This window comes from Tiliqua scincoides, chromosome 4 (assembly GCF_035046505.1).
Source record: "Tiliqua scincoides isolate rTilSci1 chromosome 4, rTilSci1.hap2, whole genome shotgun sequence".
NCBI classification, from domain to species: domain Eukaryota; kingdom Metazoa; phylum Chordata; class Lepidosauria; order Squamata; family Scincidae; genus Tiliqua; species Tiliqua scincoides.
The window spans coordinates 24175771-24195388 of record NC_089824.1 but is presented as its reverse complement, the minus strand read 5'-3'; the positions used below and the strand labels follow the sequence as shown (position 1 = coordinate 24195388).

The 19618-nt window shown below is 45.8% G+C and overlaps 1 protein-coding gene across 1 annotated transcript in view; it reads left to right on the top strand.

The window, feature by feature from the left end:
- Positions 1 to 14116: 14116 nt before the first annotated feature.
- The window catches only part of FZD6 (frizzled class receptor 6), a 38592-nt gene continuing 33090 nt past the window's right edge, over positions 14117 to 19618 (top strand). Inside the window, exons 1-2 of the mRNA XM_066623086.1 lie at positions 14117 to 14226; positions 15853 to 16213. Coding sequence (XP_066479183.1) covers positions 16034 to 16213 — 180 coding nt within the window. The 5' untranslated portion in view covers positions 14117 to 14226; positions 15853 to 16033. The remainder of the gene's footprint in view (positions 14227 to 15852; positions 16214 to 19618) is intronic.

The window sequence follows — 19618 nt, the reverse complement described above, 5'->3', positions numbered from 1 at the left end:
TGGTGGGCTCCATGACTAGCTGCTCTAAGGCACAGTCATTTAGCATGTCAAGGAATCTGGTCTCCTTTTCGTGACCAGAACACAAATTGACAAATTAATGCTATTTGAATGCACAAAATGAATGCTATTTGGCCCCCTATATGAAATGCGTTTGACGTACCTGTTCTAGAGTCACCAACTTTGACAGGAAGTTGACCACCTGTGAGGACATGAGGCAAAATATATTTTGGGCCTCTAGCCCACTGCCTGGGAAGTAAAGTGGCTGCAGAGAAATGAAGTTAACCATTGGTGTGTACATTATGAGCAGAGAGAGAGAGAGAGAGAGTACACACACATGCACTGAAATACTTATTTTAATTATTTGTTTCTCACTTTTGGTAAAAACCAACATAGTGGTTTTACATGTATTAAAAATCCATGTGCATGAAAACAATATAAAACTAGCAAAGAAGCAGCAACAAAACCACAAGAATCCAACCGTAGAAGCAAAAGGCTGCAACAATTAAAATTGTTTGATTTTTCATTCAAAGATTGAGCCAGTCAGTCACAGCCACTTTCACTCTACTGAGCGATGCACAGGACTTCACAATGAATGCTGCCTGTATGTTGACATACACTAACAAGAACAAAGATCTAATTCAGCAACTCTTTCTAAGCCAAAACTTCTAGTATGTGCACCATATTTAATTCTCTCTCTCTCTCTCAATTCTCTCTTTCTCTCTCTCTCTCACACACACACACCATTGTACCTTATCAATACCAGGATTAGAAATATTTAAGGCTGATCCACTCCGATATATAACACTGTGGCAGAATCCATAGGGCTCCAGGATAATCAGGAAAATTATCTAGAACCATTTGTCTCATACCCAGTCATTAGAAAACTGAAGTGTGCGACCACTGTTATCCTCCCCTTGTCATCTCAGGACCCAGTCCTATCCAATTTTCCAGTGCTGGTGCAGTTGTACCAGTGAGGTGTGCCCTCCCTGCATCCTGTGGTGGAGGAACAGTTACTGGAGCCTTCTTAAGATATGGGAACATGTATTCCCTTACCATGAGCTTGCATTGTGGCTACACTGGAGCTGGAAAGTTGGATAGGATTGGGCCCTCACTCACTGCAGCCACTTTTTCCTCATTCCTTGCAAGTGATGGCAACAAAAGTGCACCTCAGCTTCAGAAGCTGTTTGGTATTGGCAGGGAGGGAGATCCTCACCAGCTTGGGTACACAAAACTAGTTGTATGTTTTCTGGATTCTTGGTATGGTTAATATTTGCTGAGTGAGAGAGAGAGGTTCTCTGCCAATTCTGCAGAAGCTGCCTCCAAAGACCGCCCCTAGTGGCCCTTCTGGCAGTTGTTCCCAACAGCTCCTGTTAGGCATTGACTTTATAATCATCTTGATTTTGGCTTTATTTAAGCTTCACATAAAACTCAGATTTTTTTTTCCATTTTCACTTATCTTTGGAGCATGTGTTCTATTTTTAAATTTTCTTGTTTTTTTTTAAATCAATTTAAACTACTTTAAACATACTTGAGCATTTTCAGTGGAGCCAAAAAAAAACCGAAGTACAAAAGATTTATTTTCAGCTTCATAGTTTCTCTGCAGATTTATTGGTGGTTCTACTGGTTCTTAAAAAAAAGTAATTTATTGATTTTTTTTACAGAAAACATTAAAAGCAACACCCACATAATTGCTTCATAGTAACAATTTGTAGGGGTAACAATTTAGTAACAAATATCCTAACAATTTATAAGTTTTATAGGGGTGACTTGATGCACTTTTACACATCTGTTGCAAGTTAACAATCTCTAAAATGCAATTGCACTGCTAAATCCAAACTGTATTGGCAACCTTCAGTCTCAAAAGACTATGGTATAGTGCTCTGAAAGGTGGTTCTGGCACAGCGTCTAGTGTGGCTGAAAAGGCCAATCCGGGAGTGACAATCCCTTCCACACCAGGAGCAAGTGCAGTCTGACCCTGGTCTGTCTCCCTGGCTATGGGCCTTCCTTCTTTGCCTCTTTGCCTCAGACTGCTGGCCAAGTGTCTCTTCAAACTGGGAAAGGCCATGCTGCACAGCCTGCCTCCAAGCGGGCCGCTCAGAGGCCAGGGTTTCCCACTTGTTGAGGTCCATCCCTAAGGCCTTCACATCCCTCTTGCAGATGTCCTTGTATCGCAGCTGTGGTCTACCTGTAGGGTGTTTTCCTTGCACGAGTTCTCCATAGAGGAGATCCATCACCCATTCTCACAGCATGACCGAGCCAATGCAGGCGTCTCTGTCTCAGCAGTGCATACATGCTAGGGATTCCAGCATGTTCCAGGACTGTGTTGTTAGGAACTTTGTCCTGCCAGATGATGCCGAGAATGCGCCGGAGGCAGCGCATGTGGAAAGCGTTCAGTTTCCTCTCCTGTTGTGAGCAGAGAGTCCATGACTCGCTGCAGTACAAAGTGTACTCCGGATGCAAGCCCTGTAGACCTGGATCTTGGTATGTTCCGTCAGCTTCTTGTTGGACCAGACTCTCTTCGTGAGTCTGAAAAACGTGGTAGCTGCTTTACTGATGCGTTTGTTTAGCTCAGTATTGAGAGAAAGAGTGTCGGAGATCGTTGAGCCATGGTACACAAAGTCATGGACAACCTCCAGTTCATGCGCAGAGATTGTAATGCAGGGAGGTGAGTCCACATCCTGAACCATGACCTGTGTTTTCTTCAGGCTGATCGTCAGTCCAAAATCTTGGCAGGCCTTGCTAAAACGATCCATGAGTTGCTGGAGATCTTTGGCAGAGTGGGTAGTGACAGCTGCATCGTCGGCAAAGAGGAAGTCATGAAGACATTTCAGCTGGACTTTGGACTTTGCTCTCAGTCTGGAGAGGTTGAAGAGCTTTCCGTCTGATCTGGTCCGGAGATAGATGCCTTCTGTTGCAGTTCCAAAGGCCTGCTTCAGCAGGACAGCGAAGAAAATCCCAAACAAGGTTGGCGCAAGAACACAGCCCTGCTTCACGCCGCTTCGGATGGCAAAGGGGTCTGATGTGGAGCCATCAAAGACAACAGTACCCTTCATGTCCTTGTGGAAGGATCTGATGATGCTGAGGAGCCTGGGTGGACATCTGATCTTGGGGAGAATCTTGAAGAGGCCGTCCCTGCTGACCAGGTCGAAAGCCTTTGTGAAATCTATGAAGGCTATAAAGAGTGGCTGTCGTTGTTCCCTGCATTTCTCCTGCAGTTGTCTAAGGGAGAATACCATATCAGTGGTGGACCTGCTGGCTCGGAATCCGCACTGTGATTCTGGATAAATGCTCTCTGCAATACCTGGAGCCTCTTTAGTGCAACTCGGGCAAACAACTTTCCTACAACGCTAAGGAGAGAGATGCCACGGTAGTTGTTGCAGTCACCCCTGTCACCTTTGTTCTTGTACAGCGTGATGTTTGCATCCCTCATGTCTTGAGGTACTTCACCTTCTCTCCAGCAGTGACAGAGGATTTCATGCAGCTCAGTAGCGATGATCTCTTTGCAGCACTTTAGGACTTCAGCAGGGATGCTGTCTTTTCCAGGTGCCTTGCCAAAGGCAAGGGAGTCCAGGGCCACGTGAAGTTCTTCTAGGGTTGGTTCACTGTCAAGCTCCTCCAGCAAAGGCAGGCACTCAATGTTGTTCAGTGCTTCTTCGGTGACTACATTTTCTCTGGAATATAGCTCAGAGTAGTGCTGCACCCAGCGTTCCATCTGCTGCGCCCGATCCTGGATGACCTCGCCTGTGGCAGACTTCAGAGGGGCAATTTTCTTCTGTGTTGGACCTAGGGCCTGCTTGATACTGTCATACATCCCCTTGATGTTGCCTGTGTCAGCTGCTACCTGTATCTGGGAGCAGAGCTGAAGCCAGTAGTCGTTAGCACATCTCCTGGCAGTCTGCTGGACTTTGCTGCGAGCAGCTCGGAGGACCTGCAGGTTGCGCTCACTGGGACAGGCCTTGTGTGCTGCTTGAGCTCTCCTCTTTTCCTCAATGACTGGTGTCAACTCCTCAGAGTGGGCTTCAAACCAGTCTGCCGTCTTGTTGGTCTTCTTGCCAAATATGGACAAGGCAGTGTTGTAAACGGCATTCTTGAATTGTTCCCATCTGTTGGATGTGTTTGCATCGACCGGGCCTGGAAGAGATTCCTCAAGTGCTCGTGCAAATTCCTCCACTTTTCTCTGATCCCGGGTCTTGCTGGTATCAATGCGAGGTCTTCCTTCCTTTTTTGTGTGATACAGTCGCTTTGTTTGCAGTTTCACTCTGCTGCACACCAGGGAGTGGTCAGTGTCACAGGCAGCACTCTGATAGCTGCGTGTGATCTTGGTGCTGGGAAGGCTGGAGCGTCTGGTGAGAATCAGGTCGAGCTGGTGCCAGTGCTTTGATCTTGGGTGTCTCCAAGAGACTCTATGTTGGGGCTTCGTGTTGAAGAACGTATTGCTGACACAGAGACCGTGATGACAGCAAAACTCTAGCAGGCGTTGGCCATTCTCGTTCATCTTCCCAATGCCGAACTGACCTAAGCAAGTGGGCCACGAACTGTTATCAGCACCAACTCTAGCATTGAAATCGCCGAGGATGAACAATGGCTCTTTTATGGGGATCTTCTTGATAGTGGTGGCCAGGTCATCATAGAATTTGTCTTTGGCTTCTGCTGGAGATGACAAAGTAGGTGCATAAGCACTGATGAGAGTGACAGGACCTGCTGATGACTGAAGCTGCAGGGACAAAATTCTTTCACTTCCCACAGTAGGTGGGATGATGGACTTCAGCAGGGAATTTCTGACTGTAAAGCCAACACCATGTTCCCTGGTTTCGTTTGGTGGTTTTCCCTGCCAGAAAAATGAGAAATTTCTCTCCTTGACAGATCCGGAATCTGGAAGCCTCGTCTCTTGAAGGGCGACGATGTCCATCCGCAGTCTGCTCAGCTCCATGTCGATGACAGCTGTTTTGCGTGCGTCGTCTATTTCTTGCAGGTCATCAGAGAAGCCAGGTGTCATTGTCCTAACGTTCCAGGTGCCCAGCTTTAGGGCAGTAGTTTTCTGTTTTCTGTTGCATGGTGCAGAGTTGTCGATCCGCTTGTCGGTTTTCACCCTAAACCCCACGTACCCCGTGAGGTTAACGGACCGTGGCGAGGCAGCACCTTACTGACTGGGGACTGCCCAGCTTAAGGCGGGCGGTAGCTGCCCAATGAGATGCAATGATCTCTCCCACCATCAGAAGCACCCCCTAGCGTCACACTCTATGCCAATCGAGCAAAGACTTATAACCGGTAAACTGCTGCTTCCCGTGTTTTGCCGACGCCGTATGGCGAAGTTGGAGTGTCCTCTCCAGTGCGCGAAGCCTGGGTAAAGAAGGCATGGAGGATAGGCTGTTACCCATGCAGCAAATCCCCCCTCTCCACGTCGCTGGAATGGTCCAATGGAAAGGCAGAGGCCAATACGGTTGGTTCCAGTGGCGTCGCAGGAGTTGCCAGAACGTGACTGTGTTTAGCCATGAACTGCCTCAGGGACTCCGGCTCCTGATTTTGCCTCGAGGTTGACTCCTGAAGCCTTTTCCACAACTGGATATAGCCACAAGGCAGTGGAGGTTTGGGATCAGAGTTTTCCTTCTCCTAGATGAGCTGCCTTCCCCCCTCCCACCCCGGATCCTCCGTTTCACTCACACATCATTCTTTCCAATTTCCAGGTACCAACAATGCCCTTCCCCTCCCCCCGCACCTTCTGTTTCACTCCGGAAATGGAGTGAAACTTCAATTCAATTGAATGTTTCACTTCAATTTCCTGGAAATTGGAAAGAGTGATGTGTGAGTGGAACGGAAGGTGCGGGGTGGGGGAAGGGCATTGTGGGTACCTGGAAATTGAAAAGAGTGATATGTGAGTGGAACGGAAGGTGCGGGGGGGAAGGGCATTGTGGGTACCTGGAAATTGGATCCAAACTGTATGAATTCAATTATTCCTGGTTTTGCTGTAATACATCAGTGAGAAAAATGATATAATTTTAGCAGTATTAAAAAGAGTGATAGTTTTTCCTCGTTATACTTATTCTTTTGCAAAAGGCAATACTCTATTAATCCATCTCTATATGTAGATACACTCAAGTCTAAAATCCACTACAGATATTATTTGTTGACACCCCATGATTTACATGTGTTTAACCTAGCTATATGCAGATGGACAAATATGGGACCAAATGAGGCCCCAATCCTACTCTCCATTGTCAAGACAGCTGCAATCTAGCCCTGAGGTAAGAAAACAAACATTCCCTTATCTTGAGGAGGCCTGTTACTGCCCCACATCACAGAATGTAGCAGCACCTCATTAGCACAGCTGCATTCGTGCTAGAAAGTTGGATAGGACTGGGCCCTAAGGTTTTGTGGTCAAAATAATTCCCTGTTCTCATCCTTTAGCTTCCTACAAGAAAAAGCACAAGCTTTATAGGAATTCTTGTACAGTTCCAAATGAGGAGCACTTGTCCCCACACATGCCGACTCGAGTCTGGCTGTTTCTGGATGTGCTTCCCTACTTTCTTTTTGCAGCACAAAAGACCTTGTGGGGCCATCATTCCGACAGGGCGAGTAGCAAGAAGGTTCCAGACACAAGGAAGGGAAGGGTGAATAATGCATCCAAGCAAGAGGGAAGAGGCAGGAGAAAGCTCTTTTGCCCATCCCCATAGGAAGAAAGGAACCACCGATCATTGGACAAAGGATGGGTGTTGATTCTTTGGCTGAGGTAGAGTAGAAGGAGGAGCCTAAGGGGTTCTGCAGAAGCCCAGGGAGGGGGAGGAGGCAGGGAAGATAGTTCATACTGATCACGCTTTCCTCTGCATGGCTGTTACCTTGGTGGAGAAAGCCTCATTGAATGAATAGCTAAAGTGGGACAACTTCTGAGTAGAGCTGCCAAGGATTGGGTCGTCCTAGTAAGCTTTGCAGCTGTTGCGCATCACCCTCCTCCCTTTTGCAAGACAGCTGCTAATTGCCATGCAAGGAGATGAGCTTCTGCAGTTTGCAAGTTTGGGTAAATACAGGGAGATTAATGTTTGAGGGTCTTTTTATTCTTATTATTACTTGTAAATAAATAATTAAAATATTTCTTTCTATATCTTTTTTTCTTAAAGTCTGATAAACCTAGGTGGGTCCTGATAGACTGCTGTTTTAAAAAGTGTGTCCTGGTGCTAAAATAGTTGGGAACCACTGCCATAGAACACTGAAGACTTATGATACAGATACTTATCTGAGCATACTCAAATGACACTAATGGATAGTTCCACTTACCTAGGACAAAAATATGGAGACCAGCATTTATTATTGACTGTGAGTCAACTAGTTACAAAAGTCAAAACTATACTGTACAAGAAAACGTTGAAACAGTACTTCCTTGAAACGTTGAAACAATTTTTCACAATACTAGTACCATCTCTTCTAACTAGTCTAGGCATGTAAATGCATAATTATTATATAATGAATTCAGCTGTAACCATTAACTTCTAAAGAGTTACAGAGTACAATTCTTAAAATACAAATTCAAAATTTGTCACCCTAAAAGAAAGTCACTATTGGGATGTACTAGATCAGGGCCATCCAAACTCCAACAAGGGGGCTGGATCCCGGGTTCAGAGAAATTCACCTGCCTGGTGAGTGGACCTTACTGTTCTGCCAGGTCACCACGTGTAGTCGCGCAGCCTTCTGGGACACTGGGCAACAAACACGACTGCCCAGAGTGTCCCTGTCCCCCAATCTAGGAGTGGTGACCCGGCAGAACAGTTAGATGCAGTCTGAATGGGGACCACATTTTCGTCGTGCAGTGGTGGCAAGTTTGGCCACCATTGTACTAGATTATGGGCGCAATCCTAACCCCTTATGTCAGTGCTTTCCAGCACTGGCATAGTGGTGCCAATGGGCCGTGTGCTGCATCCTGCAATTGGGTGTCACTCATGGAGGCCTCGTCAAAGTGAAAGAATGTTTGTTCCCTTACCTCAGAGCTGCATTGCCCTCATGTCACTGCTGGAAAGTACTGACATAAGGGGTTAAGATTGCACCCTAATACTCTTTTCCTAGGTCTCAGTTTTACACTCTTAGTATTTGTTATATTTAACATGATCTAATGTTAAGTAGATACAAGTCTAATATCACAGATCGGCAAATTCTGTAAGATTGTGCTATGTCACTGCATGCTGTGACTTGTACCGCTGTAGCTAAAACACAGTTAGCAGGACAGAAGAAGAATATCATCTTCCTTGTGGCTCTACAAATTATCTTGCCTATAAATTTTACAAGCCTTATCCTACTGGAATGCACAAGCCATATCCATATAAGTTTGCAAGACTGAGGCCCTGCATATCCTGACATGACTTGGGAGGGGCTCTGGCAACAAATCCTTTCGTCTCAGTGCCATCACCTTCTGGTATGTAATTATGTGCCAGAGCATCTCTTTTCATCAGATCTCAAAGCACTTTACTGACACTAATGAAGGCTTGAGAGGGTATAAAATAAAATTATTACTATCCACATTTCATAAAGGTACAGGGTGGCAACTGTGTGACCTGCCTACAGCTACACAGGGAGACTGTGGCAGAACTGGCAATTCCACACAGGAGACATGGAGTACAATTTCTATGTTGTGATAATACTGATAAGAAGGATTTCAGACTGCCACTAATCTTTTCAGAGAGTCATTCAGCCGGCTTGCCACTGCTAGGTGGTCTTATGCTAATTGGTAACTCTTAACTTCAGGCCATTCTAGCACAGAGTTTTTATTTATTACTTTTCAGTGGACCCAGTTCCTGCAAACCTCATGCATAACCTGCTTACCTAGACTTCAAATGTTGGGAATTACAGGCTTCATATGGCCACACACACTGGAGGACAGAAATTAGTGACTGCAAAATGCAGGAGTTTGTGTGCCACATCAAGGTACAGCTTTCTGTATTTCCAATTATGTGCAAAGGTATGAAGTAGGAACGAATGCCAATATGTCCTCAGTTCACAGGTGATTTAAATTTAAATTTCACCTTTCTTCCAAAACTCAAAGATTTTCCAGCAACGTGAGGCTCTCATCTGGACACTGATCAGAATTTGATCTAATTAGTTTCAGAAAGATTGTCCTATGAACAACAAATAATAAACTTCATTATTTTTGTTGTTAGGAACAACACAAAATCAAAAGGAAAATGGAAAAGGGAAGGGAAAAAAAACTACCGAAGTTTATAACAGCAGTTTTTAAAATATACTGTACCTTGTTGGCAACCTTCAGTCTTGAGAGACTATGGTATCGCTCTCTGAAAGGTGGTTTTGGAACATCGTCTAGTGTGGCTGAAAAGGCCAATTTGGGAGTGATAATCCCTTCCACAACGGGAGCAAGTGCAGTCTGTCCCTGGTCTGTCTCCCTGGCTATGGGCCTTCCTTCTTTGCCTCTTTGCCTCAGACTGCTGGCAAAGTGTCTCTTCAAACTGGGAAAGGCCATGCTGCACAGCCTGCCTCCAAGCGGGCCACTCAGAGGCCAGGGTTTCCCACTTGTTGAGGTCCACTCCTAAGGCCTTCAGATCCCTCTTGCAGATGTCCTTGTATCGCAGCTGTGGTCTACCTGTAGGGCGTTTTCCTTGCACGAGTTCTCCATAGAGGAGATCCGGCCATCATCCATTCTCACGACACGACCGAGCCAATGCAGGCGTCTCTGTTTCAGCAGTGCATACATGCTAGTGATTCCAGCACGTTCCAGGACTGTGTTGTTTGGAACTTTGTCCTGCCAGGTGATGCGTCGGAGGCAGCGCATGTGGAAAGCGTTCAGTTTCCTCTCCTGTTGTGAGCGAAGAGTCCATGACTCGCTGCAGTACAGAAGTGTACTCAGGACACAAGCTCTGTAGACCTGGATCTTGGTATGTTCCGTCAGCTTCTTGTTGGACCAGACTCTCTTTGTGAGTCTGGAAAACGTGGTAGCTGCTTTACCGATGCGTTTGTTTAGCTCAGTATCGAGAGAAAGAGTATCAGAGATCGTTGAGCCAAGGTACACAAAGTCATGGACAACCGCCAGTTCATGCGCAGAGATTGTAATGCAGGGAGGTGAGTCCACATCCTGAACCATGACCTGTGTTTTCTTCAGGCTGATCGTCAGTCCAAAATCTTGGCAGGCCTTGCTAAAACGATCCATGAGTTGCTGGAGATCTTTGGCAGAGTGGGTAGTGACAGCTGCATCGTCGGCAAAGAGGAAGTCATGAAGACATTTCAGCTGGACTTTGGACTTTGCTCTCAGTCTGGAGAGGTTGAAGAGCTTTCTGTCTGATCTGGTCCGGAGATAGATGCCTTCTGTTGCAGTTCCAAAGGCCTGCTTCAGTAGGACAGCGAAGAAAATCCCAAACAAGGTTGGTGCAAGAACACAGCCCTGCTTCACGCCGCTTCGGATGTCAAAGGGGTCTGATGTGGAGCCATCGAAGACAACAGTGCCCTTCATGTCCTTGTGGAAGGATCTGATGATGCTGAGGAGCCTGGGTGGACATCCAATCTTTGGGAGAATCTTGAAGAGGCCATCCCTGCTGACCAGGTCGAAGGCCTTCGTGAGATCTATGAAGGCTATAAAGAGTGGCTGTCGCTGTTCCCTGCATTTCTCCTGCAGTTGTCTAAGGGAGAATACCATATCAGTGGTGGACCTGTAGGCTGGGATCCGCACTGTGATTCTGGATAAACGCTCTCTGCAAGTACCTGGAGCCTCTTTAGTGCAACTCGGGCAAACAACTTTCCTACAACGCTAATGAGAGAGATGCCATGGTAGTTACTGCAGTCACCCCTGTCACCTTTTTTCTTGTACAGCGTGATGATGTTTGCATCCCTCATGTCTTGAGGTACTCCACCTTCTCTCCAGCAGAGACAGAGGATTTCATGCAGCTCAGTGACGATGATCTCTGTAGTGCTTTACATTACAGTTACAATTGCATGTAACCAATGGCTACATAGTGCACCATGAAGTGACAAAAAAAATACACCATGCTTATTTGGGGTGGGAAAAGATTTAACATCTTGAGCCTATGAAAGCTGGCTCAGTTCCACTCTCTATTCAACAGCCCTTATTCCCAGAAATGTGTACATGACCTTAAGGGCTCAAAAAGCAGGAGAGTTTAAAAAAACAAACATATAAAACAACCTTTTTAGCAATCTTTTGAATATGCATTACAACAAAGTGGTTTCTCACAATGTCAAGATCCACTACATACTGTACTTTAATTTCTCAAAAATATTTTACTGTAATTTTTACCATTTATTTTATCCAGTATCCATGTTTACACTTATAGTTATACCCATCAATGGCTGCATGGATATTCCCAACCACCACAGTTGTCCTTTGAATTATAAAACTGCATCATCCATGGCTTAAAAAAAAATACTACATCCTAATTTAAAACAGATGTAGTTGAAAGTTAAAGACAAAACCAAAAGAAAACACATACACATTGATTTAAATTAATGTTTTTAACTGATGATTTTTATCACTGCTACTGTTCGGCTTTTATTGTCTATTTCAGGGGTGCCCAAGCCCTGGCCCCGGGGACCACTTGCAGCCCTTCAGGACTCCCAGTGCAACCCTGGGGTAGCCCCAGTCTCCAATGAGCCTCTGGCCCTCTAGAGACTTGCTGGAGCGCTTGCTGGCCAAATGCAACTGCTCTCAGTGTGAGGATGACTGTTTGACCTCTCGTATGAGCTGTGAATGAGGGCTCCTTCCACTGCTTGCTGTTTCACATCTTTGATACAGCATATCAGAAGGATACAGCACATCAGAAGCATTGATACAGAAGGAAAGGCTGGTTCCTTCATATAAGTTCCATAAATATATTCATTTGTTAATTTATTCAAATTTGAAATGTAAATTAATTCTTTTTTATTCCCAGCACCTAACACAGTCTCAGAGAGATGATGTGACCCTCCTGCCAAAAAGTTAGGACACCCCTGGTCTATTTTATAGTTTTATTTATATTTTATTTTTCTTTATGTATATTATGTATTTCAACTGTTGTTAGCTGCCTTGGGTGCCCTCTGGGGAGAAAGGTGGGGTACAAATAGAATGAATGAATGAGTGAGTGAATGAATGAATGAAATTTAATTCCAACTTTACAATTGAAGTAGGGCCCTTTCTGGTTTGATGGCAACAGAGGCAATATTTGTTCGACAGCTCTTCAGTTTTCTTTTTCAGTATACCACCCCCTACAGCTTGCTCTGCATAAATCTCAGAGAATCAGGCTGCAGTAAGGCCCTTTGAGCTCAGCTAATCTTGCATCTGACTGAACATCCCCAGGTACAACTCCCCAGCAGACTACATGTGCTATAGATTTCAGCAGGCAAGGGGTACCATTTTGGAGCACTGCCACACCTAAAAACATCAGAGCAACTCCCTGCAGGTGGTAGACTAAGAAAGCAGGGAGAAATAGTGCTTGACTAGTCAGAGGCGTAATTGGAAGCCATGATGCCTGGGAAAGTGACATCATGATGTCACACAGCATCGTAATGTCACTTCTGGGTTGCCACTGGAGGAGGAGGTGCTGGTGGCTTCTCCTGTCGGGGCCCCCTTGGGAAGTAACTACCTTACATATTGTAAGAAGTAACTACCTTACATGTTGCCCCTCCCTGCATAATGCTTGGGGCAGGTGCCCCTCAGGCTCCACCCGAGTTATACCTATGAGCCTAGCAGGGCCTCTGAGAGAAATTGTATCAGGGAATTCAAAGTTTTTATTGGGCCCCTTCGGAAAGAGATGGGGAGGGGATGAAACAGAGCAGGGAGGGTGGTGATAAGGGTGGGTAGAACAAGGAGAGGGAGGGGGCAAAACAGGGCAGGGGGAGGAGGTTGGTGATAGCCGGAAAAGTCTATGGAGCCCAGGTAGAGCCCAGGTCTACATGCCCATGCAGTGTCAGCACTAGTGCATATAGAAAACCAAATGCACTCCTAAGTCTCTCTGAAATCTTTTAAATGGAGAAAATCATTGCAGAAAATTAGCATTGTTGTATTTAGGCTCACTACAATGGAAAGTGTCCTGCATGCTTCAAAACTTACTTCTGTAGGAGCTGTAGCGCTGAGATTCTATACACTCTTTCATGATAAACACACCAAAGAGCTACTCTAGCAGGCCATAAAGGAGTGTCATGTACATGTGGCTTCTGGTAACAGCAGCAGCTGTGCACCCAGCATCCTGCATGGGCTGGGATCAGAGTCCAGGTGGGATCAGAAAATGTAAGATCCCATGAAATTTCTGGGTCCCTCCTTTGGCTCCTGGGCCCCCTTTTTGGACCCTGGGCCCAGTCACAGATTGCCCCATTTACCCCCTTCTCATGGGCCTTGATCCTAGTCATCTCCTTTCCCAAGTAACTTTCTATGTGCCTGGGAGCTGACAGGGAAGTGGCAACACATGAGAAAACTCAATAGCCTGACATTGACACAGGGACTTGTGCTGGGTGGGGAGGCAGGTGAGGCAGAGCCTCCCCATCAAAGTCCTTTAAAAAGCACCACAGTGTGAGGTGCACAAGCACACACAACCCATGTGCACAGTGCATGAGTTGTGTGGTGGACTGGAGGTGTGAGGCAGAGTGGAAAGCGCTGCCACTGTGTGAGATATGCAAGCACACACAACTCACTTGCACAGTGCATGGGTTATGTGGCGGGTTGTGTGTGCTTGCACACCTCACACTGCAGAGGCACTTTTCAAAGTACTCCAGTGGGGACGCTCTGACTCCCCTGCCTCCTCACCCACAGCACATCCCAGCATTGACAGTCAGGTTCCAATTCTAATCACACTTTCTGGGGAGTAAGCTCCTTGACTCTAATGGGACTGACGTCTGAGTAGACAGGCATAGGATGGGGCTCTGAGCTGCAGTCCTATCCCCACTTTCCTGGGAGTAAGCCCCCTTGCCTCTAATGGGACTTAGTCCTGAGTAGACAGGCACGGGCTTGCGCTTCCAGGGGGCAGGTGTACTTGGAAGGAAGCCCCAAGGAGCCCCACTAGGCGCGCCCCACCGGCGGCAGGGCCGCGGCCCCCACAGCCACCTCGGCGCTCCGCCATCTTGGAAGAGCCCCCGGCGGGGCGCCGGCCCTCCCTCCCTTCCTTCCTTTGTGAGCGCGGAAGGTGCGTCGGCGCCGCCCCTCGGCTCGGCCTCCTCACCGGTCGGTCCTGTTGGCCCTCGCGCGGCTCCCCTACGAGGAGGGAGCGGAGCCTCCCCGCCGCCAGGCTCCCGGACCGCGGCAGGACCTGCTTCCGGGTAAGCGCGCTGCTCTCTGCAGCCCCGAGCAGCGACTCCCCAGTCGGCAGCCCCACGCGCGGCCCTGAGCTCAGCGGGCTCGCTCCGGAGGAGCAGGAAGCCCAGCCCAGCCCAGCCCTCGCCTGGGAGCAAGCCCCGCTCTGCGGAGGGACTGACTTCTGAGGAGACCTGCGCGGGCTCCGCTCCCAGAGCTGCCCTGTCCTGAAGGGGCTCGCAGGCCGAAAAGGAGGCTGCAGCAGGCTGCAGTCCTGCCCGTGCTTACCTGGGAGTAAGCCCCAATGACTATAATAGCCCCACTTACTTCTGAGTAAGGACGCACAGGATCGGGCCCTTAAAGGGTTCCCTGTCCTGAAGGGGCTCGCAGTCTGAAAAGATGCAGGAGAAAGGCCAGCAAGCAGCCCATAGAAAGAGGAGCACCACTTTGAAACATGGCACTCCGTCCAGTTAGCAGGGATGTGCCACTGCTAGGGGTGTGTGTGCGTGTTGAGAGAGGTGAATAGGAGGTGTTTTGAAACAGTATCCAAATTTCCTGCTGATTTTAATTCTGCTTTGTCCCATGTGTGTAACTCAGCAGTGTGGCTTTTGGATAGTTTGCTGAGAGCCCTTGCCAGGCAGCTGGCACTATGGATTTGTCTCCAAGGGAGGGGCTGGGTGAGAATCCGGTCCTGAGAGGGGGTGGAGAGAACAGCAGTAGCCGCAAGGCTGGGGTGGCAACTGGTTTGAAGCATACCAAGCACCTGGAGAAGGCTGGGGAGAGTCTCTCCACTCATCTTGTAACATGAGAACCTTGCTTGAAACCCTTGCTGAGTCCCTGACACATTAATTGATGGCAGGCATCTTTTCTCCTCTGTAGTGTCCCATGTGGTGAGGGAAGAGGTGCTTGCTGAGTTCTTTGCAAAACTGCTCTTGTAATATTGTATCTGGGGCTTGTTGTCTACCTACAGTTTGACTGAGTTGTTATGGGGACAGCAAATATAAAAGATGCTTAAATCCTGTGCTCAGAAGTAATGAGCTCCTGTATATTTTGGGGGTTGTCTTTTGAAGTGCTTTGAAGTTGCACCTGGGGATTTGGCCCTTTGAGTTTCATTCTTAAGACCGAGTAGTATGTGTCTGTGTGATAGTCCTGCTGTTTAGCTGAAACAACAGAGAGTCTTGCAGCATCTTAAAGGCAATGTATTTCAATATAAGATTTTGTGGACTAAAATTATATTAGTTGTCATTCTTGTAGGAATTGATCCAGGTATGTCCTGTCTTTTAAAGCAGCCATTCTCAACTTTTGGGGGGGGGGGGTGTGTGTGCACAGCCCCTTAGGAACTCTTCTCAGGTTCCAGGGCCCTCCTGTCAAACATGGATACAGTATGAACAGATTAACATAAAATCCTTTTCAGTCTGTGGCCCCCTTCAAATGTGTTAGGGTTCCCCAGGGGACCATATGGCTCCCATTGAGAATGGCTGTTTTAGACAACATATTATAATAGATCTGCTTTATTCTTTAAAACATTTCTAAGTTTGTTTTTTCCTGTTTGCAATTTAATGTCTTAAAATATTTTTAATCAATCATGACAGTTACTAACTATATCTCAATTGTTGTCGTTCCTTAACTTAATTGTTGTTCTTCCTTTGCAGGTTTCAAGCAAGGGGAAGTTTAGCTTTCTAGTTGTCAAGGCACACAATAGAACATGAAGGGAAACAGGACATTGGATCTGCTGCTCCTTTCTTAGTGTTGCTGTGTCTGAGAGGTTTACTTTGCTGATATCCTGGAAAAGTGAATCATGAATCTGTGCTGAAGACAGAAATCTCAGGGAAGATGGGGGTCTTTGTATTTCTCCTGTCATGGAGTTTAATCATAAACCGGATACATGGGCACAGTTTATTCACATGTGAACCTATTACTATCCCAAGATGTTTTGGAATGGCCTATAATATGACCTTTTTCCCAAATATGATGGGGCATTATGATCAGGACACAGCAGCTGGCCAAATGGAGGTGAGTTCTCTTTTTGCATGCATGTTACAAACAGTTTCTTTGATAAAGTGAACAAGCGGAGTAACTTAGGGCAGTTCTGAATAAGACATGAAATGGTGTTAAGCGACCTAGGGAGAACCCCAGTGTTTGAGCACCATTTCAAACCTTGTTTCAGAACATCTAACTAATCAAAAGGCATAGATACTGAAGAAAAGATAAGGGCGAGAGTATGGTCTTATGGAAGGATGCTAGAGTCCATTCCTTTACAGGCTTGTCATCTGTTTAACCACATCACAGACACTTCTGCGACTCTGGTTTGAATAAATACTATATAAATAAAACATAGGAATACACTTCCAGAAAGCTTAATGTTTCTCTTTAGATAAGTGTTTCTATACAAAACATTTTTATACAAAATGCAAGTACCTTACTCTCTTCAGTATCGCATCTCTTCCTTTGGCTACTTGCTGGTGTTTCTTCTGCATCTTTTTAGGTTGTGAGCCCTTTGGAGGACAGGGAACAGTTTATTTAGCTATATAAACTGCTTTGGATACTTTTTTTTTGTTGAAAAGTAGTGTATAAATATTTTTAATAAGAGTTGTTGACTGATTCCAGAAAGCTCATCTGATTAGTCATGAGTTTGTAATTCTGCATATATTTGCATATGATTAAACAATAGCTTTAGAGAAAAGCATACTTACTTTGTTCTTAGTTGGTGCACACATGTCACAGCAAGCATAATTTCAGAAGAGAAATTCCCTTCTCTCAAGCAGACAGACATAATGGAATTCCTGTTAAGACAGTACTTGCCACCTGCAAATTTTTAAAGTAGCTATACTAAAAATAATTACAAGTTTTAAACTGCTGACGGTTTAATCTGGGCATGTTTTTAATTGATCTAAATAAGTGTAGCCCTATTGGGAATATGCAAATCGTTTCATTGGTCTCTGTATAAGGTGAGAGATAGGAGTGCTAACCTTCACCCAAAGCTTGAGATTTCTGAAGCAGTGGGTGACTGTTAGGAGCAGAAAGCTGACTGTGGAGAGAGGCAGTAGGAGACAATGAAAGGAGGTGGAGGAAGGTACCAAAGTTGGTTCTAATCTAGGAGGAGTATGACTCAGATGAGCTCTTAAAGGGAGCATCTCAAGAGAAGGCTTTACAAAGATTCCCAACTCTGAACAACCCAGAAACTGAACAAAATCTCAGAAGGATTCCAATTTGAGCCTAATGTGATTCACCAGAAACATTAAGTCGTCATGCAGGAATAGGTTTAGAAACTGAGAAAGGTTAGGACACTTTGATAGCCAGTCGAGGCCCATCCATTAGGCAATGTGATGCAGGTTGCATCAGTGGCAAGGGAGTGAGACAGCAGCAGATTCTGGGTTCATCCCGAGTCTGCTGCTGCCACTACCTTGCTGCAGATGTAACCTGTTAAAAGGAGTAGAAAGTAGATCCACTCTGATCTACTAAGAGAGGCCTAAGAGAGGGAGGTAAAGGGGATAATTTGAACCCGGGCAAAGGAGCCAAAGGAGGGGGTCCAGAAATTTCCTGGGATCTTACATTTTCCTATCTACTCAGACTTGTTGCCTGCACAGAAAGCTGGGGACACTATCACATGAATGTGACTGCAGCTACTGGCAAGCCATATATGCTGAGCCAAGGAATGCAGACGTGAAACTCCTTAACACAGTATCAAATCTGGGAGGATTCTACTGTGAGCCTAAATAGGATGATGCTAATTTTCTGCTTGATTCTCTACTTTATAAGACTTTAGAGAGAGTTAGGAATGTGGTTTTCTGTATTACTGTATCTAGCTGCCAGTGCCACATAGGTGGGTAGACCTGGGCTCCAAAGACTTTTCCAGCTGCTTCCACACTCCTCCTTACCCTGTTTTGCCCCTCCTTGCCCCCATTCTGCTCGCCTGTCTCCCCCTCCCCCATTCTGTTTCTCCTCTCCCCCGAAAGAAACTTTTGGGCCCAAAAGAAACTTTGTACCCCCTGATGAAATTCCTCTCAGAGGCCCTGGATCCACTAGCATACCTGTGGGAAGCAGGGGGGGCCAGTACCTCTGAGTGCCATGCCTGGGGGTGTGCCATTGCCATCCATTGCACCATGATTCCTCCCCATGTTCTCCTGCAACCCTCACAGCCACTTGGAGTGGTTGTACTCTGCTCTGATTGGCCACCTGCTGCTTTCACTTTGGAAAAAAGTGGGCAACCACTCAGAGCAGTAGGCAACCACTCTAAGTGACCTAGAAGTAAATGTGGTAGTGTCATCACATCACTGCAATTATTTCTGAGTTAAGTGGGGGTGGCATTGACAGGCATGGCCCCAGGTGGCAGAAGAGTCAAGGATGCAACTGGCTGGATCACCCACTTCCGTACCTTGGTTGTGGGGCAGTTTCTTCAAACACAAATGTGCTGGACTTCTAGTTTGATTGAGAACCTAAGAGCTCCTTCGTTTGTGCGGTCCCTGTCACTCAAATTGGGAGTCCTGCAGTTGTTGTTGTTGTTATTGTTGTTATTAACAGTTCTGCAATGGAAGAAATCATATGAAGATCATAGCAAGTGGCTGCCTTTTTAATTGTGTGGGGGGTGACATACTTAAGGCACCATTGGTCGGCATTCCAGGTTATGCCCCGGCTGCTAGTAGCCCATCTTTTTCATCCCTTCAGCCCCACCCTTTTCTTTGAAAGATGGCATGCTTTTTCTTATCTCCATCTATCCTATTGAATCTTTACTTGAGTAACATCAGAAGTTTCTGCTTCTAGTGATATGTATTTCCTAAAGATTATTCAATATTCTGAGGGCAATTTTGTCTTTTAACTTTTGTCCTTGGTATTGAACACATCACTTTTCAATAGGCAGTATTATATAACTGTATTTTTGTAAATACAAAGTTGTTATATTTTCACTTCACTCTCATATAATAGGGTTTCATAATGCCATCTTGGTCAAAATGCCATGAATCTCTTTCTGATTATTAAAAGGACCTGCAGATTTTCATTTAGCAGCAAGAAAGTAGGGGAGACACCTCTGCAACAAGAAATGGAATTTAAATACTCAGTTCTTCTGTTTTATTATATACCTTTGACAAGTCAGTACATGTTGGAATGGAAAACAAATCTCAGTGCATCATGTTTGAATCTAGAGATACACTTTCTGAGTTTGCAGTTCAAAGCACACTTAATTGGGAATAAATCCTTTTGAACTTGGCACTAATTTCTGAGTGAATATGCATTGAACAGTATTATAAATTTTGTTATGTACTGAGATATTAAGAATGATACAATGATCGTCTCCTACTAGCTTCTAGCATAAAAAGGTGAACATGCCCCTTCCTTTTTATACTTTTCAATCTTTCTTCTTTTACCACATCTGTTTCTTTTGGTTAATAATCTTATGGAAATTCCCTCTACAGCTTTAGC